Genomic DNA, 26,437 nt, shown 5'->3' with positions numbered 1-26,437 from the left:
GAGCAGAGGCTGAGCGCAGTGAGCTCGGGGTGGCTCAGAGCAGGGGGCCGGGACCTGGGACCCTCTCTCTCTCTCACTTAGCGTGTTTAAATACCCAGGCACTGAGTGAAGGGCTTCACTGTCAGACAGACGCAAATTTCCCCGTTCTGTGACCTGCAGGTCAACATAAACCCCTGGGCCAAGGTGCTCTCCAAGTTCCTGCCAGCCCACCCAACCCAGGGCGAAGGGGGCTGTCCCACCCCAGTCAGTGTTGCCGTCATGGCGTCGCGTGGTGACGTTGCGGGGGACAGCTACACTGCGGTGCACGCAGCGCCTACGCCTGAAGCCACCGGAACTCTGTGCATCAACTATACTTCAACTAAAAGAAGTTCCCATAGCAGCAAAGACGGATGCCAGCGCCCTGGTCTGTGTTTGTGTCCCGCCCCCTGACGCCCAGCGTGATGGTGTTTGGAGGTGTCACCTCTGGGAGGTGCCTAGGTCACGAGGTGCAGACTCATGAATGGGATCTGCGCCCTTAGAGAAGAGAACCCACAGAGCACCCGCGGGGACACAGCGGGAAGCCCGCGACCCAGAAGAGGCCCTCACCCACGCAAGCTGACACCTTGACCTTGACCAGCCTCCACAGCCATGAGCGATACATTTCTGTGGTTTATAAGCCCGGCCCCTTCTCTCACAGCCGCCTGGACAGGCAGCGGGCTCAGCGGAGCTGGAAGGAGCCTTGCGCGGGCTCTGACGCGGCCACGCGGGGCTGGCTGAGCAGCCGCTCCCATTGGAAATGTCGGTCCACGGGAAATATATAAAACTGCTTCACAGGGCAGCATAGAGAACAACCCCATTTTTGTTTAAAAAGCAAGCAGACAAGAAAGATGTATGCATCGTGGTTTCCCGGTGAAGGGAGGGAGTTGGAATTATGTGTGATTTTCCTCATCTACTTTGCACACGTTGTTACAGTTTAGAATGCTACAGTTGGGGGTGGTTACTCGTACAGCCAGGCATCATAAAAATAAAATAATTTTTAAAAACTTTATCCTGAAGAAAGCCACTCAAGGGGACGCCTGGGTGGCTCAGTCGGTTGGGCGTCTGCCTTCGGCTCAGGTCATGATCTCAGGGTCCTAAGATGGAGCCCGGCTTCGGGCTCCCTGCTCAGCGGGGAGTCTGAGTCTCCCTGCCCCTCTGCCTGCCGCTCCCCCTGCTCCTGCGCTCGCTCGCTCGCTCTCAAATAAACAAACAAACAACAACAAAAAAGCCACTCAATTTCCCCTGAAGACTGGGCAGGCGAGGGCGGGTGGCTGGAACCGTGCGGTGACACCTGCTCTTCGCTGGGACCCGCCCCCAGTGTGGGCTCCAGAACTGGCCCAGGCAGCTGTGGATGGGCGGTGGGCGCGGTGACAGTGGAGCGCGGGCGGGGCCGGGCACTCACTCCGCCTCCACCAGGTTGTTCAGAGTGGCCGCCTTCTCCTCCTGCAGCTGGTTCAGCTTCTCCTGCATCTCGATGGTCTCCCTCTCCGAGGCCTGCGCGGGACGGGGTGCCGCCGACTGTGGGGGACGCCGGGGGACGCGAGGACCCACACGCGCGCCCGCCCACCGTGCGCCCTCCCTCCCGCGCCCGCGCGTGCCCGAGTCCGGCGGAGCGCCTGACCTTCAGCGCGCGCACGAACTCCTTCTCCATCACCAGGCTGTCCTGCTGCAGGCCCTCGGAGCTGCTCCGGTTCTTGCTTATCAGCACGTTGAGCTTCTTCAGGTCGTTGTCCAGGTCCTTCATGTGGCGCTCGATCTCCTTTTGCTCCTTCTTCTCCTGAGCGATCTTGTCTGCAGCAGAGGGGGCGCGGGGGTAGCCACGTTCCCAGAGTAGCCCCCACACCAGTCAGGGCCCAGCTGGGCCAGAGGGAAGGGGCCTCTTCCTGGCCGCCCCGTTCCCAAAGCCTGGCCCTTTGAGGCAACAGAAAGGACCCCTGTGTGGACAGCCAGCAGGTGGGCGGGGGGGGGGTCGGGATGGGGGGGGAACCCCCCCTGCACTGAGAACAACCTGTGGGGACATGGCTGGTGCTCAGACACTGGGTCTCCAGGAAAGGCGGGCCCTGCTCCCTACACCGCCCCGCCCAGCTCAGGGGCAGGGGACAGAAAACAACCATCCTAATTTCCAAGAGGGGTTTGGGCGCCCCCCAGGGCAGGCCAGAAAGGCAGCAGGGCCTCTGGGCCTGAGATGTCCAGGCGGAATGGGCCCCGGACCACCAGGCAGCATTTCCCATAGGGCCACATGGCCGGGCTGACCTGCATGGATCTCTGGTCAGAGACCCAGGTGGGACCAGGTGGGACCCGGATGCCTCAGTGGGGGGCCATGGGGGTAGACGGCGGCCAGGAAAGGTGTCCGTCCATCTCCCTCCTCCGGGTACCCTGGCACATTAGAGACCCCTGGTTTTTACACCGCCTGGGGCAAGACAGGGGCTGGGGAGTCTCTGTTGGAACAGTTTTCTAAGTTCAGCTGGAGAGGAAGAAAGCTTCTCTTCCCAAGGCCCTGAATTTGAGGCGTGAGGTGTCCCCTGTCTCCCTGGGAAGAAAGCTTCTCTTCCCACAGCCCCGAGTTTGGGGCGAGAGGTGTCCCCTACTCCCTGAGCAGGGGAGCGAGCCCCCAGGAGCTGCACCTTGCTGCATGTCTGCATTTCCAGCCCAGCTGCCCTGCCCTCGGCAGGACGGTAAACCTTCCGTGCCCCTCTGGGAGCACCCTTCAGTCTGCGAACTTAACAAATCCAGTATATTTTCTCGATCTTTCCGCCGTGCTGGCGACGCACGGGGCTGGTGGTCAGGGCAGCGGCTCATGTTTACACAAGGCGCTGTGAGCCTGTGGTTTGCTCTCACGGCCTCGTGCAGGGTAAGCGTGGAGCTCCCTCCCCGGGAACTGGGCCGGAGGAGTCCCTGCAGACGCCGGACGCTTACTTTCTATCCGCAGCTTCTTCTGCTCCAGGATGTGCATCTCCTTCTTGAGCATGTCCAGAGACACCAGCTGTTCCTCCTGCTCCTGAGTGACCGTCACCATCTCCTGCTGTAGGCGGAGCCAGGTCACCTGGGCCTGCGTCACGCTGGTGTTGTGCTCTTCGAGCAGCTTGGTGAGCCTTTTGATTTCAAGCTCTAGAGGCCCCACTTCTTCCCCCTAAAAGTGATATTCACCAAAAAGCAAAGCGAGCCTCCTTGTTTTCAAAGGTCTGCTTTCCGGGGGAGCTGAGGAGGGCCGGGACCCCACCTGAGATCATGCATCTGTGTGAGGACTAGGGGGCATTTCCTCGGGGGCACTAAGGGTCCCACCGTATGCCCCCGACCCGCTGTGGGAGATATGGGTCTCAGGAGGCCGGTGGCCCCCTCCCCACCACGCCACAGCCTTGTGGGGCCAAGGGCAGGGTTGGCAGGCCTCTGTCCCTCAAAGGGGCTTTGCAAGTTTTCTTTTAGGAGCAGACCGTCACGGGCCAGGGTCTTGACCATTTGGGCTGCAGCTTTGAGAGGGCTCTGTGGTGCTCAGGGTCTACCTAAAAGCGTGCCCCAGCTGACCATTTTACTCCTGGACTTGAAGCCCATGGGGGTGCCCCCACGTTAGGGTAACCTATAGGACTTCAAGCCTCAAACTCATCAGATCACTCAGAGCAGCAGTCAGATCCCACCTGCTGCCTTTGCTTGGCAAGAAAGAACATTTGGTGCCAGGTGAAAGTTATATGGTCAGATTCCAGGGGCCACCAATAAGGCTTTATTGCGCACACCCATTTACTTATCACCTGCCTTTCTGGCCGTGACAGCAGGGGTGAGTAGCTTCGGCAGAGACTGACTGGCCTGAAATATTTACTATCTGGACCTTGACAGGAGAAGGTTCACAGGCAGCCCCTGACTTGGGGCATTCCGCGCTCTCGCCATGTCACCCATAAAAGGGGTGGGGAAAGGAGTGGCTCTATTTCGTGGCACAAATACCAACCAGGGGCAACCTCTCCTGGCCCGGAGGTCTTACCCCCAGCTCAGAAACCATCTGCTCCAGCTGCTTATTGAAGAAGTTGATGAGGCCTTGCTTTCTCTCGATCAGGATTGTGCGCCTAGAGATCTCGTTCTCGCTGTTGGTGATGAGGTCATTGACCTTTTTCACTTCCTTGTCAAGCTCGACCAGCGTCTTCTGGTGCATGTCCAGCCTGCAGTTGGTGTTTGTGATGTCCAGGGTGGTCTGAGCAATGTCGCCGTCAATTTTGGAAAGATGTGTCACCTGCATTAGCAAAAGGAAACATGTCTGAACATTCTTTTTCCCTGGGGGGCTCTAAATGAACTGGCTGGCCTATCATTTTCTTGAGCATCTGCCACAAGGTCCGCCTCTCCTTCCTTCTAGTCTTTATATATATAACCCCCCCCCCCACCGCCTTCTGCCCAAACCAAAGACAGGATCACACTCTACACATATGTTTGTAAGCCACTTTTTACTGAGCTCAATCTTGACTTGTATGCTCATGTCATTTTTAGTGGCCGTGTAATAGTCCCTTATACTTATAACCCAGGAAGCGAGTCGTGGTTGTTGTCAGCATTCCTGCTTCCGTCCTGTCCCACAGTTCTAAATTCAGTGCCCGGGGGCTGGTCTAGACAGCTGGTATGTTTTGGTGAAGGAAACGGATTCCTTCCTCTCTGGGCTTGCAGTCTATCACCAGTGTTCCTGTTCTAAGTAATGCTGTGGCAAGTTCAACCTGTCTCTTTGCCAGGACCGTCCGGGATAGCCGGGTCTTCACAGGGGCTCCCACCTTCCTCCTTGCCCCCCGTGCTTGCCGCCCTACGGGGGCTCCCGTTCCTAAGTCTCTTTTTGGTCACCAGATGGACCAGCCAGCCTCCCTGGACTCCCTCAGCTCTGCTCCTGGACTGTTCACTCTTATTGAGATACGCTGGCCTCTCCTGGGACGTCAGTTCTGCTCCTGCACTAACTTGTAGACCCATGGTTGACCCGTGCCTGCCCTCCCTCTGGACCCCAGCTCCAGATCCCAGGGGGTTTTTTGAACAGTTTGGAAAAAGTATCCCCTTTAAAGAGCTAGACTTGCATCTCTGGGGCAGTCAATCATAATGGACAAATTTGTGGGACAAAGATTCTTTACTGCCCTCTGCTGGACATCGGTGGTAGTGTGTGTGCCACTTGCAGGGGTGGCCGGGGGCCTGGGGGTCTGGGGCCCCACGAGTGCAGCCTGGCAGAAGGACTAGCAGGTGACTTCACACACACCATGCTCCTTATCTTCTCTGGTACAGCGCGGGCCCCTAGTTTTGCTCCCAGCAGGTAGTCTTGCCCCCACTTCCCAGAGAAAGGATGAGTGGGACGCCCCCAGCATCAGACAGGACCTCCCAAGGAGACCCGGCTGAGCACAGTCTTGGCTGCAGCCCTGTCTCCCCACTTCCTTGCTATAACCAGGCCCGGAGCAAGCTGCCCTCCTCCCAGGTGTCCGGGAGGGATGGGGCGCCTCAGGCTGCCGGCCAGGTAGACAGCAGCCCCGCCCTCCCGGAAGGACAGGTGAGCCCCCCAGCTGTGTCAGCTGAGCCTCCTCCTGGCCAGTATCCACCTGCCAACAATGGCCATCAATCGCTGACATACAGGGGCACGGCCTCTGGCTCCCCAGCCCCTTTGCTGTCATTGTAATGAACGGTTAGATCTAATCCTCCAACACCTGCCAGGTGTCTCGTACAGGGAGAGAGTAAAGGCAGAGCCAGGATCACGCAGGAGCAGGACTCATGCTCTTAACCACAGGCTGGGAGGGCCCACGCCCCTTCATCTCCCGCCCGTCGGGTGGAAGCTTCCGGTGAGCTGGAGAGCAAGGAAACGTCCGTGTGGTTGCTGCTACGTGCAGGCAGGCCAAGCGGGCCCCTCTCCTCCTGAGCCTTGAGGGGCGCCCTGGGGCAGGCCGTCTGCTGGGAGGTGCCCTAGGCCTGGTGCAGGCCACGGCAGCCTCCGTGGGCTCCGCAAGCGGGCCCACCGAGCCAGGGGACACCGGGGGGGGGGGTCACACCACGGGACGAGGCAAAGAAGAAACGATTCAAGGAAGGACACAGGGACCCCTGACCACAGCTCAGAGCAAAGTAAGACCCCTGGGAGAGCAAGAGAGAGCTCTTGTTGGAGGAGGTTCCCGGGCCGGGAACCTGTGACCCTGGGTTTCGGGCATAGCAGCTTGTCCTCAGAAGTGTGGGCACAGATGTGTGGCAAGCATGTCCAGAGCGGAGTTGTTGATAACGTTTAAAACCTGTAAACACCTTGAAGTGTCTAACCAGAGAATTTTCAAGCACAATACATACATTTGTATGATGAAATGTCATGCAGAAAGGAAAATGTAGGTTTTTGAGGAATATTTCACAGAAAATGTTATGTTGAATGTGGCCAAAAAGTAAAATAAAACAGTATCTGCTCAGTGAGAAAATCCGTGGAGTCCCACACTTACTGTGTGTCATATTTCAGTAAAGTGAACGAAAATGGATTAGAATAGACCTGAAAACTGATACATAGTAAGAGTCCTATGTTGTTTAAGGCGTGTGCACTTGTGTGTGTTCATGGGTGTGCTTGCACGAGTGGGTGAGTACATTCGTAGGGGTCGGCACGTGTGCGCGTGAGCGTGTTCACGGGTGTGCTTGCACGAGCGGGTGAGTACATTCGTATGGGTCTGCACGTGTGCGCGCGTGAGCGTGTTCACGGGTGTGCTTGCACGAGCGGGTGAGTACATTCGTGTGGGTTGGCACGTGTGCGCGCGGGAGCGTGTGCGCATCGGGATGTTTATATGTGTGTGGTTGCCTGTGTGTGTGCGTGTGCACCTCTTTTGTTGCCTGTGTATGAGCGTGTGTGTTTAGAAAAAGTTCCAGAAGGAAATACACCAAAATGTTGGAAGAGGTTATCTCCGGACGGTGGGATCATAGATGTCTCATTTTCCTCTTTATGCCTCTGTATTTCCAGGTTTTCTACAATTAAAAGGCTCGCTTCTACAACAGGAACCAAGTGGGAAGTGAACAGACCGGCTGAGCGCCCCTGGCTCGCCCCGTTGGCTCTGAGCGCTGCCGCCGCCCCGCCCCCCAGCCCAGGCGCCCGGCCCTCGTGGCCGCAGCGGGAGGGTGGCGTACCAGGTTGGTCTTTTCCTTCCGGAGCTTCAGGATGATCTGATGGAAGTACTTGGTCATCTTGTTGGAGGTCATGTGCCCCTGCAGCTTCTCCAACATGGAGGCGTCCATCCTCCGCCTCAGCTCTAGCTCGTGCCGGATGGTCTGGTGGACCGACTGCAGGTCGCCCATGGTGGCCGTGTACTCCTGGAAAGGAAAGGGCAGGGACGGCGCTGTGGGGGGGAGGAGGGAGGCCGCGGGGACGCGCCCTGGATGGGCTGGGGGACACGGTCGTACCACTTGGGCCTTGCCCAGCATGTCCTCCGTGTCCTGCAGCACCAGCCGGTAGGTGTTGAACTCGTTCTGCAGAGCCTCCTGCTTGGTCAGGCACTGCGTGGTTAGTTTCTGCATCAGGTTGGCTTCTGTCTCCTCGCGGTTCAGGATGCCCGCCAGCTTCTCATTCTTCTCTTCCTCCTTCATGATGGATTTCTTGTAGGCCTCGATCTCCCCGTCGATGGACGTGATCTGGTGCTGGCACATGCTGTCGGGATCGAGAGAGCAAAGCTGGGGCGGCAGAGCGCCCATGCATGTGGCTGTGCCCGCTCGCGGGGGCTCACCCAGTGGAGAGGGATGAATGGGAACCCAACTCTTACCAGTAGCCAATCTCAACGACTGCTTCCTGACATAGTCACAGAACCACTGCCCACTTTGAGTCCAAGCCTAAGACTCTTCTAAGACAGAGAGTAAGGGAGAAGGGCCAGAGGGGCCAGGCATCGTCCCAGGGGCCAGATCCGCCCACACTTGCTGGTCAGGGGAGCAATCCAGGAAAGGGAGTATGCTATTCCAGTTTCATACGCATGAGCACTGGAGCTCAGAGCCCTTGAGCGGCATGCCCAGTGGCCACAGTGCGTGGCGTGGCTGGGAGGAGCACCCGTGGGCATCACTCCAAACTCTGTCCTTTCCCCTCTGCACACTGGCTGTGCGAATACCTGTAATTAACGTCAAGTCAAACAGACAGGTGCTGGATAGTAGAGTTTTCGTTTGTGTGTGAGACATTGTTTCCCCCACATTCTGAGACGTCCTACTGCTCTGCTCTAAAAAAGCCTTTCTCCACCTCCAGTATCTTATCCTTTGAATAAGTTCTTATTGAAAAAATCAGAAAGTACTTTCTCCTTGAACCGGAATAACACCTTCCATATTTTTCTCATGTCTATCCCCAGGCCTTCAATTCTCTTCCCCAAGCAACCAGTTATTTCTTAAATGTCTTTCCAGATCTATTTCATGCTTTTATAAGCATTATGTTTGTCTGTGTCTATGACACAGTTACAAATAGCAGCTTAGTAGATCAGGTTCTGCACCTTACTTTTTCTTGTGCTATCTTAAAGATATTCAATAGCAGTGCACATAAAAATCTCCTCGGTTCTTCTCAATGACCAGATGGTATTCCAAATGATGACCGTGCCATAATTTAAGGCTCCTCACTGATACACAGTTAGCTTCTTTCCAGTTTTCTGGCCTTTTTCCCCCTAATTTCAACAGTGTAGCAAAAAACATCTGTACACAGTTTTTAAAAGATACCGGGGAGATATGCCATGTTTATTCAGCAGAAGACTCAATATTGTTAAGGCGTTAGTCTCCCCAAAAAGATCTCTAGACTCAACGCAATTCTAATTACAATCTCAGTAAGTATATTTTTTTTCTAGAAATTGACAAACTAATTCTAAAATTTATATATGGAAACCTACAGGATCTCAAATAGCCCAAATAATTTTGCAAAAGAAGAACAAGGCCTCCCAGGATCTGATTTTAAGACTCTCTATAAAGCTGTCGTTATCAGGACAATGTGGTATTATTGGCGAAAGAATAGCTAGATGGAAAGAACAGAATCAGGAGTCCACAAATAGACACACCAACATGCAGACACACAGGGCCAATTGATATTTGACAAAGGTGACACGGTACTTCAACGGAGAGAGGACAGTCTTCAGCAGCGGTGCTAGGATTGCTGGACACAGGCGTGCAAACAGACCGAACTTGGGTCTCATGCTGCCACAGGCATTAACTTGGAATGGGCCACGTACCCACATGGAAGAACTTAGCAGGAGACACAGGAGGGATCTTCATGACCCTGAGCCAAGCAAAGATTTCTTTGAGTGGACATAAAAAGCATGAGCTATGAAAAAAAATTAATTAATTGGGCTTCATCAACATTTAAACCTCTGCTCTTCCAAAGCCACTGTCGTGAGAATGGGAAGACAAAGCCACAGACCGGGAGAAAATATTTTCAAAGCACACATCTGAGAGAGGACTTGTATCTAGAATATATGAAGAACTCTTGTAACTCAATAATGAGATGAACCACTCAATTTAAAAATGAGCAAAAGACACTTCACCAAAGAAGGTATATGGGTGGCAAATAAGCACATGAGAAGATGCTCAACATCATTAGTCATCAGGGAAATGCAAATTTAAACCTCCATGTGATACCACGACTCATCGACTAATGGCTGAATTGAACGGCTAAAATTAAAATGATTGACAATACCAAGTGTTGGTGAGGACGGGGGAGTAACTGGGAATCTCGCCCACTGTGGGAGGGAATGCAAAACGGAACAAACCAAATTGGAAAACACATCGGCAGTTTGTTATAAAGCAAAATATGCACTAACCAGCAATCCCGTGCCTGGGCACTCACCCAGGAGAAAGGGAAACACACGTCCACACCAAGACCTGTACAGACTGTCATGGTCTGTCTGTCCGTCTGTCTGTCTGGTAGACTGTCATGGTAGCTCTACCCATGACACCCCAAAACTGGAAAAAAAAACAGGGAAATCCATCAACTGGTGACCCGATGAACACAGTGGTGCACTCTTCGGCAATAACAAGAAACAAACCACTGATCTCGCACCATCCCACGTGGGGATGAAACTCAGAAGCAGCATGCCGAGTGGAAGAAGCCAGCCGAGGAAAGATGCACACTGTGTGATTCCATTTACTGGACATCCTGGGAATGACAGGGCTGGCAGGACAGAAAGCAGATCAGTGTTCGCCGCGGGCTGGAGGTGGGGAGAGGATGCTGACTTGGGGATGAAGGAAACGGCCTTTTATCTTGAGGGCACCGGGGTACTTGCCTCTGTCCATCTGCCAAACTCAACAGAGCTGTGCACCAAAGAAGGAGAGCTTTTGTACATAAGAAATCTGTACATAAATTAGCCTCAATAAACCCAACTTAAAATGAAAAAACTACTCATTTTCTTTTTTAGGAAGTAACAGCCTTATAAATGTCTAAAATTTGACAATAAAAATAAGACGACCAATTTAAAAAGACACAGTCACAAATTGCATGACAGAAGTCTGAACACGCGGTAAGACATACGCGCGGGAGAAGAGATGCCTGTGAGTGCCCAAAATGCTAATAAATTGTCATTGTCACCAAAGGAAAAAGACAGTGGTATTGTAAACCTTTTTCTCTGTTTTTCTAATTTCCTAGAATGTGATCACTTATCCTCGATAAAGATTATTTTTAAAAAACACACTTTAGTGGGGCACCTGGGTGGCTCAGTCGGTTAAGCACCCGACTCTCCATCTCAGCTCGGGTCTTGATCTCAGGGTCGTGAGTTCAAGCCCCGAGCTGGGCTCCACCTTCAGCGTGGAGCCTACTTAAAAAAGAAAAAAAAAAGAGTTTCATGGAAAGGAAAAGATCAAATGCTGATAGGTCAAGTAACATGAAGACTTGAGAATTGATCACTCAATTTAGTCAATGTATATGATTTAACATGGTTCCTGTAGAGTGGAAGGGATGAAACTTGATGGGATTAAGCTCAAGAGAGATTAGAAAGAGTTTCTGGGAAAGGTCTTCTTTCTCCCTAGACATGGAAGACAGCCCATGGAGACCTTGGATATTCGGGCTGCCATCTTGAAAAACAAGCCCTACTCTGGGCGTGGAGCCTACTAAAAAAACAATAATAATTACAAAAATAAATGAAATAAAAATAAAAAACACACTTTAAAAACTTCCTTGATCAACAGATACTAATAGAAAATAAATGGGATAGGGGACACCTGGGTGGCTCAGTTGGTTAAGCATCTGCCTTCGGCTCAGGTCATGATCCGATCCCAGGGTCCTGGGATCGAGTCCCGCATCGGGCTCCCTGCTCCGCGGGGAGCCTGCTTCTCCCTCTGCTTCTGCCTCTCTCTCTCTCTGTCTCTCGTGAATAAATAAATAAAATCTTAAAAAAAAAAAAAAAAAGAAATGGGACAGACACGGGTGGACTCTAGAACAAGGCCCACATGTTGGGCCTGATCCAGTCAAGGGCTGGGAGGGAACCTGCTTGGGGGTCTGGAGGCCCCTCGGCTACAGCTCAACATCCCGGGGCAGTTATTGGCTCTGGACCCAGTAACTGAAGCTGAACCACACGCACGGGTCCAATCTCCCCCGATCGGTCATGACAGTGCACCATGCCCCCACGGCACAGGGAGACCAGCAAGAAAGCGCAGACCACAAATGTTGGGGCTTTCGGCCCAACGTGCAGCTCGTGGACGAGACCCATGGGGGCAATGTTATGATGCCCCCCACCCCAAGCACTGGGAGATCAGATTGTCTCCTAAGAGTTAAATTGTAGACTCGGCATCGATGCAGAGATCCCATCGTCCCGACAAAGAGACTGCAGAATTTGGCTGGAACCTGATTGAGGGCATCATGTTATTGGGAAAAATCACACAGGTGTCAGAAGGGAAGAGGGGGTGGGCGGGTGACGGCAAAGGGCCATCAAGGCAGAGGCAAGCGTGTGGGCGGACTGCCCGGTGCTCTGGGAAGAAGCAGGAGGCTGGCGGGGCCTGGGGCCTCAACACTCCCTGAGCAGCGACCCGGTTATCGCCGGCCTCATGTTCTTTCCCACGGGCGACACTCTGCTGGCCCAAGGGTCAAGCATTAGCCCCTTTGGTGCTCACATTTCCTAGCGGACACGCATAACTTGGCAGCCTCTGGTGGACCCAATCCCTGCGAGCCGACCCTGAGGACACAGATGCGCTCACGACATGATAGCAAAACCCGGCTTCTGGGCCAGGGGACTCGCCTGGGTACAGGGTCCTGCCACGCCCAGACGGCGACCGGGACGCGGGCCTCGTGCCCCATCGTCCCGACCATCAGCCAGGACGCCGCGAGCTTCCTGCAGCTTCTAAACCGGTCTACGTGCTACCAGCTGGTGTTTGGCAGTTCGTTCAGTCGCTGAACTGGCCTGCAAGCCATAAGCGGCGCTGTACGTTATTCTTGCGACGCCCTGACCTTGGTTAATCTGCCTCGGACTTCCTTCTTCAGACCCGTGGGGTTGCAGATGACGCATCTCTGCAGTTACGCCCTTCACAGCAGCCCACGTGGGCAACGTGCTTTGAAGGCGACCTCACTCCTCTGGGCTGCAGTGTAGCTTTAGGGGGGACGCTGAACCAGACTTCCCATCACTTGTTAGGGGCGTCGTGCGCGAGTGTGCGCAGGTGTGTGCGTGTGCGTGTGTGTGTGTGAGCGTGCACCTATTTTGCTAAAATATCCACCCAACCTTCCATGGGTGCCTATTTTAGAAACATGGTATTTTAGGGGGCTCCCCGGCTGGCTCCGTCGGTAGAGCATGTGACTCTTGAGCTCGGGGTTGTGAGTTTGAGCCCCATGTTGGGTGCAGAGATTACTTAAAAATAAAATCTTAAAAAAATTAAAATTAAAAAAAGAGAGAGTTTAAAAAAAAGTGTTCAAAAACATGATTTTTTTTTTTTTTTTTCCGTTAGTCAGATGGGCGCCATCCAAACGGCCGAAATCTCGCCAGGCTCTGGAACCCCCGGTGGGGTGTGACTGTCACGGCCTTGTGGGGAAACACCTGCCAGGTCTGTGCGTGTCCGTCCCCCAGAACTCCAGGCTCACAGAGAAGGAAATGCTATAGTGTAATATAGACTATAATACTCCTGGGCGTGGGTGCAGCCCTGCAGCGAAGTCAGACCGCGAGGAACCTCCCCGCCCCGGTGGGAAGTCTCCCCCAGACGCGGCCCGGCGGCGCACCCCGCGGTGGGGAAGGAAGGAAGGACCAGTCGTCACGCTGAGATTCGGAAAGACCTCTGGGACCTGTCGGCAAATGAGAAAAGCAAGGCCCACGACGGTGTGTATGCAGCGAGCTACCACGGCGCGTGTGTGCCTCGTTTGGGGGGGGGTTGTTTTGTTCTTTTTTCTTCATCACAGGACCAAAGAGGAGCAGCGCCTCCCAGCTGTCTGAGCACCGGAGACCGTGCGGCAGGGCTGACGAGAGCGGTCATTCATCCTTCTGCCCTCCGCCAGGCTCGGTGCCGGGTGCGGGCGCCGTGCGCTGCCTCCGGAACCCAGCCACCGCATCTCGGTCCCCATCACCTGGGGCGGTTTGGGGAGTTGAGGCAGCACTGGGCCCGGAACCCCTGCGCCCGACTCCCTGGCCAAGCCACACAGGAGGGACGGAGGGGACTGGAGGAGGGCCCTCTTCCTGCCCCCTGGCGGGGAGATTAAGACAGGATTGCGGTTGGAACGCGGCCCTCCACAGAACAATGGCCCAGGGATGGTTTCCGCACACAGGTGGTGAAAAGCAAAGCAGAGGGACACCCTGCCTTCCCAGAGAGAAATACCCCTTTCTCCTTCTCTCACTGTTTGTCCTAATCTTCCCAGGAAGCCTGAGCATAAAATCTTTGCTGCTCCCGGTACCGCAGAAAGTTTGAAAAGACTTAAGAAACGTTGAATGTTGGTGAACAATAGGGAGCTTTCAGGGCGGAAGCTGAGGCTGTGGGGCTGCAAGGTGCACCCCCTTGGTCCCAGCAGATCCAGCAGGAAGGGCGCTGTGGGCGCACCTGGGAGGAGGTGGGGGTGCAGCGGCCCCCACCTCCGCGGTGCACCTGCAGGGCAGCCGGAGGCCCTCCCGGGTGTGCTCATACCTGAGCGCCTCCTGGATGGTCCTGTGGGCCTCGTCGCGATGCTTCATGCCCACCAGGCAGGTGGCCCACTGCTGTAGGATGCGCCTCTTCTCCATGTTGATGGCGTCTATCTCCGTGCAGGCCTGCGGTGGAGAGTCAGGGTTACGTGGACGTTGGTCTAACCTCATTACGCTCAAGGCCCCAAGAGAATGTCCGAAAGCCCCAAATGTCCTGAATCATCTCCTTTCCCTGTGTTACCCTTGCTTTTCTTACCACGCACCAGCAAAAGGATAAATGTGAAAATAAACACAGCTCTAAAGACACATCGAAACGCCCACCTGAGCCCTGACTCCGCGCCCCAAGGCGCTCAGTGCCAGGGAGTCGAGGAGGAGAAGAGGTGTCCAGCAGTGACAGACACCCGTCGTACCCGGACCCCGGACGCCGGGGGTGGGAGGGTGTCGCTGATTCACAATGAGTCCTGTCCACAGGCCAGAGTTTCGGTCACAAGAGATGGGTACGGCCTCTGTGCCTGAGACCCCTTCCCGTAAGAGCCTGTGCTGTCGGGAATGACCTGGCAGCTCCGTGGGAGCGTCCGTCAGGCCCTGTGCATGCACGTGCGTCATCGTATTCTCTATGTTGTTTTATAACCTGGAATTAAAAATTAGCGTGTTGTGCCCAGGTTTCCATGTCAGCAAGCATTTATTTGATTGTTGGGACAGTCTGCACGGATATACCATGACTTTTGTAACCAATGCCCTCCCCTTGGGACTTTGCCATCATACCCAACACAGTGTCCCCACTGAATCTCTATTCATTTTGCTTGTGGAGTTTTTAATGTAAAAAATTTTTACTCGCATGCCTCTTCAGTAGTTTCCTTGGCATGAAGCCCAGGTGATATTTAGGAGGGGGCAGGGGAGTTTTGGGGGGTCGGGGGTGTAGGGGGGCACATGTGTTTTCGCTACCCGCCTGGGAGCGCCACTCCTCCCTGCGCTGGTTTCGGGCTATCTAGGGTTCCTCATCCGTTCATTCAGTGTCTCTGGTGCACCTGCTGTGGGCCACGTGCTGCTCCAGGTGCAGGAAGGCAAAAGGAACAGGACGCGGGGCACACGTCCCCTGGAGGGGACACACCCAGCAGGGCGGGGCAGAAGGCACCGGGAGACATAAGCTCGTGTGTGTGTCCATGACCATCCCGCGGTAGAACCGGGCACGGGGTATTTCTTACTGATTTGCACAATCTCTTCCCACCACCAAACTCCCTGGTGGGTCTCCCGTCTTTTCGTGTTGTTGGCGGCACCCTCAACCTCCAGGCTCTGTGGTTGGCGTGCCTCGCCCTCCCCATCAGCTCCGTTAGAGTGTCTGCTCTCCGCGCTAGGTTTAGAAAGGCCTCTGCGACTCTGGATTTAAGAAATATTTTTCTTGGGGCACCTGGGTGGCTCAGTCGTTAAGCGTCTGCCTTCGGCTCAGGTCATGGTCCCAGGGTCCTGGGATCGAGCCCCGAGTCGGGCTCCCTGCTCAGCGGGAAGCCTGCTTCTCCCTCTCCCACTCCCCCTGCTTGTGTTCCCTCTCTCGCTGTGTCTCTCTGTGTCTCTCTGTCAAATGACTAAACAAAATCTTTTAAAAAATATATTTTTCTTGTATTTTCTTCCAGTACATTTTCCCCATTTACGTTCTTGATCCCATCTGGAATTCATTTTCATGTCTGGTATGAGGAAAAGATTTAATTTTTCCCCAAATGATTAACCAAATGTCCCTACTCTGCTGTGCATGATTCATGTGTTCTCCATTAATTTATAATCCACTCAAGTTTTATGTAAACCTTTGCTTCTTTTGGGGGTCTACTCGTAGGCTACCATGGCCCGCCTGTCTATCCCAGACCACAGGGACACATCATTTCACCTTCCAGGCTTTAGAGTGGGCAATATTTGGTAGGGCAACGTCAGGAGGACCCGCCAGCCTGGTGTGTCTGGGACTCTCCTGCCTTTAGCACAGCAAGTCCCACATCTCAGGAGACCCCTCCGTTCTGGGCCAAACCCGTTCTGAATTTCCCTTTCCCAAACAATTCCTGGCCAGTCCTCTGAATGTATGCTTCGGATAAACCTCAGAATCTCTTTGCTAACTAAAAACTGCCTTTTTTCCCCCTGAGATTCTAATCAGAACACATTCTAGACCCACAGGCTGGAGAGCCCGGGCCGCTTTCCCACACGGACCCAGGTGTGCCTGTCCGTTTGTGCAAGCGTTTTCTTTTCCCCAGTAAAAGTGGCTTGTTTCCTTCGTGTCGTGCCTGCGCACACGAGTGCAGATGGTGATTCACAGATTAAAAAAAAAAAAAAAAGAAGACGTGGCAGCGCTGGTTCCTGGTGTCGACCTCGGAACGCGGTGCTGCACTGAGTCCTTCCCGCCGGGGCTCAGCCTCGTTAGGGAGGCAAGAGGCCACTCCCGCGAGGACCCGGCCGACAAGCAGACTCAGATGTCCGGCTTCCCGGAGGCCTTTCGGGCTACCACCGGCTGTGGGCCGAATAGAAACAGCCCCGCCCCACCGTCCCCACCGTCCCCACCGTCCCCACCGTCCCCACCACGGGTCAGCCTGAGCTGCTTCAGGAGGCACACCGCGGCGGCGGGAGCCGCATCCACCTGGCCCTCGGCAGCGAGCCGGCGCCCTGCGGCAGGCACTAAGTGGGTGTCCCGAAGCCAAGAGCGGTGGTGATGCTCCTACCTCGCTCACGGCTTTCCTGAGAGCCCGCGTGTCCTCGGCCTGGGCACAGCTCTGAGCCTCCAGCAGCGCGATCTGCTCTTCCAGCTGGTTGGCTTTGGTGGTGAGCTGGTCCACGTGAAGGTCCTGGGAAACGAGACCACGGGCCCCTCCAGCATGCTCCTCCACCAACTCCCGACCCAAGCCAGCGAACGCCAGGCCGGCCGCAGCCTCCTAGGCAGGAGGCTGAGCGGAGGGGCTTTTGGGAAATCGAAGGTTTGGGGGTGATGGCAAATGCGTCGAAGTCGAGAGTACCTGCTTCTTCTTCTCCACCTCGGCCCGCATTCGCTCCACCTCGGACTTCTTCACCACTTGCTTCATCACGCGGATGTCGTCGCGCACGTCCTGGTCTATGTTCTGCATGTAGAAGAGATGCAGAGCCAGGCTCTCCAACTCGGCTTGCAGAGCCGCCACTGGGGGGAGGACGGGGAAGGCCGCTCAGCATCCCACACACGTTGTCTCGGGGCCCGAAGCTCCGGAAGGCTCCCCGGCTGCCCTTGTGGACCCAGCCTGGGAACCTGCTGCTTCTAAACCACAAAGACTCAGACTTTGCCATCAAAGCCTTACAGCCTAGTTGGAGAGACAAAGATGTAGGTAATCCGTGTCCAGCATCACCACGAGCCGCTCGGTTGCCCGCCGCGTCTTAGAGGCCCTCCCCATGCCTAAGGATCCGCTGAGACAGTGTCAGGCTAGGAGGCCTTGCGTTAGTCTTACAGATTTCTTATTGCTTAGGTAGAGTCCCACATCCTGGGAGGAAACCCGCCCAAGGGGGCGCTGAGCTCTGCCACAGCCCCCCCGGCCCCCCGGACTGAAATGGCCATGTGGGGGCGCAGGCCAGGAGCACCGGAGCTTTCCTCACGGGCCAGGCTCACCAGCACAGCACTTCCACTCCCCACTCAGAGCCACATGGCGGATCTCCGTCCAGCGCTCGCAGGAGACCGCACCCCGAGGAAAGGACTCCTTTTAACAAAACTCACGGGAGATTGATTTATGAAGCCAGATTACCAATTCGTTTAGGGAGCTAACTCTAAATCAAGAGTCATTTGCTGTCTTGCATAGAGCGTTCCTTTATAGGTGGATAAATGCACGCAGAACACCGATTTATAGAATAGAAATATAAATTCACCCCGCTGAGTGGCAGGCATCCTTGAAGGGTGTAGCTTAACCCTGAAACACTTTACTTTGCACCCAAGGTGACTGTAAAAATTCCAACGCTGGCGAATTCTTTGGCTCCTGCGTGGGTAGGAACTATGGGGGGTGGGGAGCAGAAGCAGGGACAGGGAGGTGTTGTGGTCACAGCAGGCCGGGGCGGAGACTGCATTTGGAGAGAGGGTCTTTACAGAGGTAATTAATGTAAAATGAGGTCCTGTGAGTGGGCCTAACCCCTCGTGGCTGGTATCCTTAGGAGAGGAGATCAGGACGCAGACGCACAAGGGACCACCAGGTGAGGCCCCGGGGAGAAGGCCCCGGGGGAGGAGGCCGTGGCTACAAGCCCGGGAGATAGGCCTCGGGAGGAACCAGCGCTGCCCACGCCTGGCTCTCGGACCTCCAGCCCCCAGGACATGAGAAAACAAGTCCCCACAGCCGCCGAGCTGACCGATTCACCCTCCCACCTAAAACGTGTGAGACTCACGTTGACCCTTCCTTAAGAGCGCTGAGTTCAACCCTGCTTTGCTTCACTGAGTAACAAAAAGTCAGTACTTCCAGTGCGTGTTTAAATCTGCATAAATATCAGTGGAGTTGAACCTAGTTTCACCGTTTTAATGACCATGTTTGTCCCTCCTCCAAATCGCTTGCTCATGTCCTTGGCCACACAGCTATGGGACGTTTGCCTCTCATTGGGCGGCTTCTAGGAACTCTTGATGCGATCAAGGCAGGGTGGGCAGAACTTGAAGACGCCTCCCAGGGCCTCTGCCACCTGCTGTGACTGCTATGATGATGTTGCTTATCTGTCCCAAGGGAAATTACCAGGTGGGCCTGGCCTAAGCAGGTGAGTCCATCTAAAGCAGAGAGTGGTGTCCAGCTGGTGGCAAAAGAGGAAGTGAGGGAGATTCTCAGGGTGAACTGGATTCGATGAGAAGGAAATTCTCTGCAAAGCTGGCTCGAAGAAGGGAGGGGCCCCAGGCAAGGGACGTGGGAGGCCTCCAGGAGCCGAGAACCGCCCCTGTGGACAGCCCCGAGAGGAAGCAGCCCGTCAGTCCTACAACCCTGAGGAGCTAAATTCTGCCAAAGACATGAACGAGGCTGGAGTCGGATTTTCCCGGGTGTTCCTGAGAGACCCAGCCAACCAGCACTAGCGTTTGGCTTCGAGATACCCACGAGGGGGGCCCAGTCGGCCACACCAGGCCTCTGACCTCGGGCCGTGTGGGCCTGCAGACACACGGGCTCGTGTTGAGCCCTGAAGTCTGTGGGAATTTGTTTCCCGGCAACGGAAAAGTAACTCGGAACATATGGAGGTTGTCACGGATGTGCAAATGGGGTTTGCCCCCAACTTGTGTTTGTCTTTTAACTTCGTCATGCTTCTTGATAATTTTCATGTTTTTGTATAAACAAAACTGTCAAATTCCTCCTCTGTGGCCTCGTACTTCACATCACGCTCCGGAGACCCGCCTCAGCCCAAGATGATTAACAACAACAACTACAGCGGCCTTACATATTCCTGTAATGCTTCTGTGATTTTCTTAAATATTTACTGCAGACTTTATTTTTTGTATAGTGTGAAATAGGGGTCTAAGTATGCATTTTCAGATGGCCAAATGGTCAAGCAAATATGTATTGGCTTAAAGATGCAGTCTGTCCGTTTATCTAACCTGCAGAAAATGGCTGGATCCCCACGTGAGTTCCCCAGCATCGTCTGCTCTCCACCATCCGTGTGCTTCTTCCCCTTTGGTGCCGTTCTGGTTTTACTGCTGTAGATTGATACCGTGTTTTGACACCTGATAAGACTATTTTCCTTCATTATCTTCCCTTTTCAAAATTTTCTTGGGAGTCTTGTGCATTTAATCTCCTGAGTAAACTTTAAGATCAATTTGTGCAGGATGGGGAGCTTTTTACGTATTGATACAGAATCCTCTCGAGCACCTCGGGAAGCGGGAAGCGTGGGTATGGCACAAAGCTACTTGTTTAAAAAAAAGATACCCTCGTAACTTTGCTTTTATACGCAAAAACATCTTTAAAGAAACACATAAGAACCCATCCCCCCCACCCCCGCCCCAGGTGCCTCTGTGGAGGGTCCTGGGGGAAGGGGAGGCAGGAGACTTCCCATCCCAGAGCTCTCGACTTTTGAGTGATTACTTCTTGAAAATGAATAAATAGGGGCACCTGGGTGGCTCAATCGTTAAGCTCTGCCTTGGCTCAGGTCATGATCCCAGGGTCCTAGGATCGAGCCCCGCATCGGGCTCCCTGCTCGGCGGGAAGCCTGCTTCTCCCTCTCCCACTCCCCTTGCTGTGTTCCCTCTCTCGCTGTGTCTCTCTCTGTCAAATAAATAAATAAATAAATAAATAAATAAATAAATAAAAATAAAATTAAAAAAAATGAATAAATAAACGCCTATGTCAAATAAATGTAAGGTCACCCAAAATACCCCATCGTGGACTTCAGCTGGAACAGCACTGAACGGCATGTTGACTGGGACAGAGGCGACACGTCCGTATCGTGCAGCTTTCCTCCCAGTAACAAGGCAGCTTTACTTACTGAAACCTGTTTTATGTCCCATAGCGAGATTTTATTGTTTTTCTCCGGATAGGCTCACTCACTTCTTGTTAGGTTTATTCTAGGTATTTTATGGTTGTTATAATCATGATGGATGAGATTTTTTTTTTTTTGAAACAATTTAGTTCTTAACTGGATATTACTGGGATAGGAGAAAATGCTAGCTCTGACATTCACCTACTTTACTTTCTTTACTGTTTCTAGTACTGGGTTTTTGTTTTTGTTTTTACTTATTATTGGTAATCTTGGATCTTCTAGGAAACAATCATATGATTGGTAAAGCATGAGAATTTCATGTCCCAAATCCTCACCTCATTTATTTTGCCTGTTGGAGGCTCCGGAGCTGTGCCCATGGCCTGGGGCGGCTTCCCCGTCTCCCTCCTGATCCTAGCTGCACCTTCTCCAGTGTTTCCCTATTTCCCTATTTCCCTATTTCTCCAGTGTTTCCCTGGTTCGTTTCTGAAAACATTATAAAGAACTTTCCTTCTACCTAGTTTAGGATGGATGGTAAGTGTTTGCAAAGACCCGTTCTGCATCCACCCAGAAAATCCTTTGTTTTTCCCTCTCCTTTAACTTACTAATAGAATGCCTTAAATTAGCAGCTTTCTTAATTTCAAATGATTCCTGAATTCCACAGGAATTCCACCCTTCTCTGTTTGCTACTAATTTATTTAGGATTTTCTGGCCTCCTGGTGGGCTGGCTTTGCAGTTTCTGTGTTGGCGGCCGTCCGTGTTTGCAGCCAGGGCTATCCTCCCCGTTCTAACACCAGCCTGGGAAGTTTCCCAGATTTCCCGCCCCCTGGAGGGCTGGACAGCATGGGGGGGGGGCGGTGTCTGTTCCTTTCGCAGTTAGTAGTGGGGACTCGTCCATAACGAACAAACTGGTGCTTTCAGGGGAAATCGATGTCTGACAACGTTTTCAGTTTCTTCAATGATGAACCCAGTACAGAGCGTGGCCTTCTTGAAATGAAAACCAATAATGCCTCTGAATTGTCCTCATTTCCAGGGCTGCTACTTGGGGGACACACGTTTTGTTCTTCCCCGGGCAGGCCAGAAGTTTACTCAGCATGTTGGTCATTTCAAAAATGGAGTATTTTTATCTGTCAGGCGAACTCGTTGTTTTGTTTTTTTTTTTTGTACCAGTTTCAGCTATTTTACTTTATTAACTCCCTCTTCCTACCTCTTTTGTTTCTGTTTTGTTTTGTTTTGTTTTTTGCCCTTTTTCGGCCTCTGGAGTAGAATGTTTGATTTTCGGTCTTGTTAATGAAAACTATGCAAGGTCCTGGGTTTTATCGGAGTGCTTTCCGCTGAATCCAGAAGTCCTGATACGTGGACTCCCTTTGGCACTAAATCCCTAACTAGTCGGTGATCTCTGTGTGGACGGGACTCTGTCCTCTTCCCTTACAACGTTCCGAGCATCGCTACTCTGTCATTTATGTTTGAGACCTGTGATTCTCAGCCCCAACTGCACATTAGAATAACCTGGAAGCCTTCAAAAAACAAAACAAAACAAAAAACCAAGGCAAGAAACACAAGATCCGGGGCCTTGGCAGAACAGCTGAATAGGGGGTGTGCGCCTGGCTGTGTGCGCCCCAGGGGCTCCTGCCAGGGACAGCAGGTTGCTCTCCGCCTGCCGCAGTATGATTCTGTCCGGCCTGGAACCCGGCAGCATTCTTCCCCTTAGCTTTGGAATTTAAAAATCTCACCAGCTGTGCCTAGGTATGTTCATTCTGTTTTCCAGCTGTCGGGTCCTCCGAGCACCTTTATATTCGAAGACTCACCTTTCCTGGGCTCACGCTGATGTTCTCCTCTGATGTCGCCCGTGAGCGTCCCTGATCTCCTGGGACTTCCGTCTGATGGGCGTCCACGGTTCCAGATCTCACACCCATGTCTTGTATCTCCTTCTCAAAACATCCACCACTTCGGGTTTTCCCTATGAGTTTGGGGAAGAACTCCTCAAACTGGCCTTTTGGTTTACAAGTTCAATTTTCGGCAGTATTGCTTTGTCTGTTTAGTGACTTTTGTTTTGTTCTTTTGGGAGGATGGTTATATTTTTTAATTCCAAGTATCCTTTTACCTAACACTGTGCTCTCGTTTTACTGATGTGACGTCCTCTACAATCTCACACTCTTCTGGTTTTGGCGTCCGCTCTGTCTGTCCAGCCCCATCCCCTGCAGTCTGGGGGCGCTGCCGAGCACTCGCATTTTGATGGGAAGTCTCAGTGACTCTCTCCCAGGGGAGGCACGCACTCGTGGACATTCTCCAGTGGCAAACACCCACGTTTCAGGGCAGCGGCAGCACCGAATTCCCTAGTGCTCGGAAGGGAGAAAGGGTAATGTTTCTGGAATCCTTGCTTGGTTGAACAGCTTCTGTTCCTGTGTCTTGGTGACCTCCAGAAAGGACACAAAGTCCAAGAAGATGTTTGCATCTCTCCAGAAGCCTGGCCACACTTTGAGCCTTCACTGAGCGGCGCTGGTGTGGAGCACGTGGGGGGCCTGGGTCCTCTTTCAGGTCGGTCTAAATTCTGTCCCACCCGGAGCATGCGACTCTTTATTGTTTTTGCATGAATGTCACGTTCTTCTCTTCTTGGTATTTTCTGTTAATTTGGTGGAGATCAGGGAGGGTGCTTGATAAAGGAGCACTTAGCCTGACTCTGTCAATCCAGAAAGTTCTGCATTTCTCAGGGTCGGAAATGTCTCTTTGCAGCCACAGTTAGAGTGTCCGTGTGGTTCTGTTTTCTGTGTAGGTTGTTTTCCCCGTTGTGGTAATCATACACAGCTGATAAACAGACTTGGGAACAAAAAACCCCACAGACTGAAGTAATCACAGCAGAGTGCGCAAAGCGGGGGTTCACGGGGCCCACAGCCTGGCCCTGTGCAGGGGGGTGTTTTACTGGGCAGAGACCTATTGCCTCATCTGGTCCGAAGCCTCCCGGTTTCGCCAGGATCTGCCGTACAGCCGGGCTGCGGCCATCCCCTGGGCCGTTGTGCTTGGGATTGGCCGCATCCGTGGGTTCCCGCTTATTTAAACCCTGCCCACCTCCGGCAGCCGGCCAGCCTCTCCGGATGTTGACTCTGCCTGCCTGCCTTGTTCGCTGCTTGGCCCAATCAGGTGCCTTTTAAGACACTGACGCCTTCCCTCCCTAAAAGGCTGCGAACTCCCCGAGGACACGACCACATCGCGCTTTTCTCGACGCCCTGGGATGGCACGCAGGGATGCCTTTCCGGGACGAGCTGGCCTGTGGGACCTCCCCGTGGGGGCGTGACAGCACGCGGGGACGCGCCACTGGATTGCGAGGGCACTTGGGGATCGGGGCGCCATGGCAACAGGGACCCCGAGCCTTACGCTTCTTGCGCTCGTTGTTGGCGGTCTCGCAGGTCCCGGCGTAGCGGAGGCGCACGCTCTGAAGCTCCTCCTCCTTCTGCCGCCTGGCGCACGCCGCGACCGAGTAGAGGTCGTGGTTTTTCTCGAGCTGCATCTGCAGGCGGGCCAGATGCTGCTGGACCCCGTAGAGATCCACGCCCAGCTCCTGCCGCTGCACGCGGCTTTGCTTGGTGGCCACACTCTGGGGGGGAGAGAGAAAGCGGGTCACGGGCCGGAGGCACACAGCCGGGCAGGAGGCTGGACGGGCAGATACGCACCAGCTCTTGAACTTCCAGTTTCAGCTTCTCTATCTGGCGGTTAAGATAGTTCTTCAGCGCAGCCTGGAACCTTACCATCAGGGGCTGAAACGACGCAGCAGCAAGCCTGGTTACCCTCCTGCCCAAGCAGGGCGCAGCCTAAGTCGCCAGAGCTCCCCCTGGGGGCACCGAAAGTACTTCCACGCTGGGTGCCCCTCACTTCTGCCAGGGACTTGCGCCGGCAGCCATAGACTAAGGGCACTCAAGGTCCCGTCCCAGGCACTGAAGACCTGAGTACGCATTTTGGCAAAAAGACAGAGTGAGCTGGAGTGGTGGTCCTGGTTTCTCCCCAGGGATGCGGGAGTGATGCCAGCACCGAATGAGCCCTGAGCCTCTTTTCCCAGAGCAACCGCCGATCTTTCCCACCGGGAGCACCCTGGCTTTCCAAATGGGCTCATCCAATCAGGATTCGCCTTCGCCGCTTGCCAGAGGGCGGGGCGTGGGAGCTCAGGTGGTGCGCTCCAAGCAGGGGCTCTGAACTGGGGTGACTGTGCTCCCACCCAGCATCCAGGATGTCTGGAGACATTTCTGGCTTCACGGCTAAGGGGCAGGGGCGCTCCTGGCATCTAGCGGGTGGAGCCGGGGGTGCTGCCCAGGACAGCCCCGCCCCAGAGAGTGACCGGGTCCCAATGTCAGCAGTGCCAGGGTTGAGGATTGCTGACTCTGGGCGAATGAAACAGAAAGGAGAAGACCCCTCACAGAGCAGTTTTGCAGAGTGGGCGAGGGGCGGGGCAGCGCTGGGGGCAGGGCGTGGGGCGCGGGGGCACAGGCGAGCTCAACAGCAGGTGAGGGGGCGCCTCTGATCGCGCTCGGTGTCAGGGCCCCAGCAGGGCCTGGGAGCACGTGCTTACGTGGTCGGGGTCCAGAACCACCAGCTGGTGTCTGTCTTCCTCGGCCTCGTCACTCCCCTCCGACTCCATTCTCTCGACAGTCCCTTCTTCAGCGGTGCCCAGCCGCTGGATCCGGTCCAGGAAGGCCGGCGCGGCTCCTCTCCCCGGCTGCGCACCAGGCTCCTCTGGGGGGCCATCTGGGGGCAAGCATTACGGAGGGGTTATTGCAGTGGCTAGTGAGGCCACTTTCCAGGTGCTGTCAGGCGAGGCTGATTTCCAGCCTCATGCAACACAATGGAAAAGAGAAAGAAAAGGCATCCCATGGGTTAGGGCTCAGAAACGTGCTTACAGTGTCTTCTGTTCATCAATCTTCTATTCGTTGGTTCAACATGTTCCATAGAAGGGATCGCATTTTAAAGGTAATGCATATTACCTTTAATACATTCCAAGAAGGAAATATATTTTGTAGATACTTTTTTAGACATAAATAGTGAACAGAAGGTGCCTTCTTACTCATGGACTACCTTGATTTTATTTTTTTTTGAATGGGAAACAGCTGATAAGATTGAAAAGATATATCAGTGAGGCTCTAGTTCCAGCTTCCCTATCCTCCTGAGCTGGAGAGATCCTGTTCTGTTTTAATGAGTTTAAAAACTCGTTCAGATGTGTGCTGTCTTCACCTCACTGGTGAGTGATGCAAAGCTTTGTTAGTTGCACCATCCATGCTCGTGTATCATAAGGAATAAGAAATATCCCGGTCTGCTTTCCCACATCCAGAACACTGGGATACGGGACAGGGTATGCCGAGCGACCCTTGGAGACTCAGCAAACACGCAGGCTTAGGGGTGTTGTTCCCGAGCCCCTCTCTGAGACCAGGAGGCAGTGAGGGGTGGCAGTCAGGGGCTGTGGTTTGGGACGTCATCGGATCTCTCAGTCAAGGTCTGGTTCTGCCACATACTCGGGTAGGTCACTAAATGACTCTTAGAGTCTTTGTAAAATGGGAGAATGGTTCCTACCTCATTGGGTTACTATAAGGATTAAATGAGATAAAACACAGTGAATGCTCCATAAATATTATTCCTATCTGTTAATAACATTTCTTTCAGCTCCCAGCTGAATGGGAAACAAGGTAACAGATGATGAATGAGTGGTACCCCTTGCACAGAAGGGGATATGAAGGGGCTCATCCCGTGGGCAGGACAACCCGGCAGGTGCCACGGTACCTAGCTCCTGGATGAAGGGCTCCTCCGTGCTCAAGAGCAGCTCGTCAAAGTCTGAGGAGGTGATGCTGCTCCCCTGGCTCAGTCGGAGGCGGTGTCGTGCCCCCAGAGGAAAGACTTCCTGCTGGAGCCCTTCACCGGATTTTTCCTAGAGGAAGAACAACCAAACCTAAATCAATGAGGCCTTAATCAGGACTGAAAAGTTGTTTGATGTTGATCTATTGCAGTATTCGAAATTCAACATAATTGCTGAAGCG

The 26,437-nt window shown here is 53.7% G+C and overlaps 1 protein-coding gene across 1 annotated transcript in view; it reads right to left on the bottom strand.

Moving 5' to 3' along the window:
* CCDC40 (coiled-coil domain 40 molecular ruler complex subunit) overlaps positions 1 to 26,437 on the bottom strand; it is a 38,957-nt gene that overhangs the window by 6,887 nt on the left and 5,633 nt on the right. Inside the window, exons 5-17 of the mRNA XM_078066395.1 lie at positions 26,184 to 26,328; positions 24,982 to 25,157; positions 24,092 to 24,175; positions 23,796 to 24,015; positions 16,994 to 17,151; positions 16,703 to 16,825; positions 14,011 to 14,132; positions 7,372 to 7,615; positions 7,099 to 7,281; positions 3,989 to 4,234; positions 2,935 to 3,148; positions 1,640 to 1,809; positions 1,421 to 1,512 (exon numbers count right to left, since the gene is read on the bottom strand). Coding sequence (XP_077922521.1) covers positions 1,421 to 1,512; positions 1,640 to 1,809; positions 2,935 to 3,148; positions 3,989 to 4,234; positions 7,099 to 7,281; positions 7,372 to 7,615; positions 14,011 to 14,132; positions 16,703 to 16,825; positions 16,994 to 17,151; positions 23,796 to 24,015; positions 24,092 to 24,175; positions 24,982 to 25,157; positions 26,184 to 26,328 — 2,177 coding nt within the window. The remainder of the gene's footprint in view (positions 1 to 1,420; positions 1,513 to 1,639; positions 1,810 to 2,934; positions 3,149 to 3,988; positions 4,235 to 7,098; positions 7,282 to 7,371; positions 7,616 to 14,010; positions 14,133 to 16,702; positions 16,826 to 16,993; positions 17,152 to 23,795; positions 24,016 to 24,091; positions 24,176 to 24,981; positions 25,158 to 26,183; positions 26,329 to 26,437) is intronic.

The sequence above is a fragment of the Halichoerus grypus genome, chromosome 2 (genome assembly GCF_964656455.1).
Source record: "Halichoerus grypus chromosome 2, mHalGry1.hap1.1, whole genome shotgun sequence".
Taxonomy (NCBI): domain Eukaryota; kingdom Metazoa; phylum Chordata; class Mammalia; order Carnivora; family Phocidae; genus Halichoerus; species Halichoerus grypus.
The sequence above is the reverse complement of the archived record's forward strand: the minus strand, read 5'-3'. Positions and strand labels throughout refer to the sequence as shown.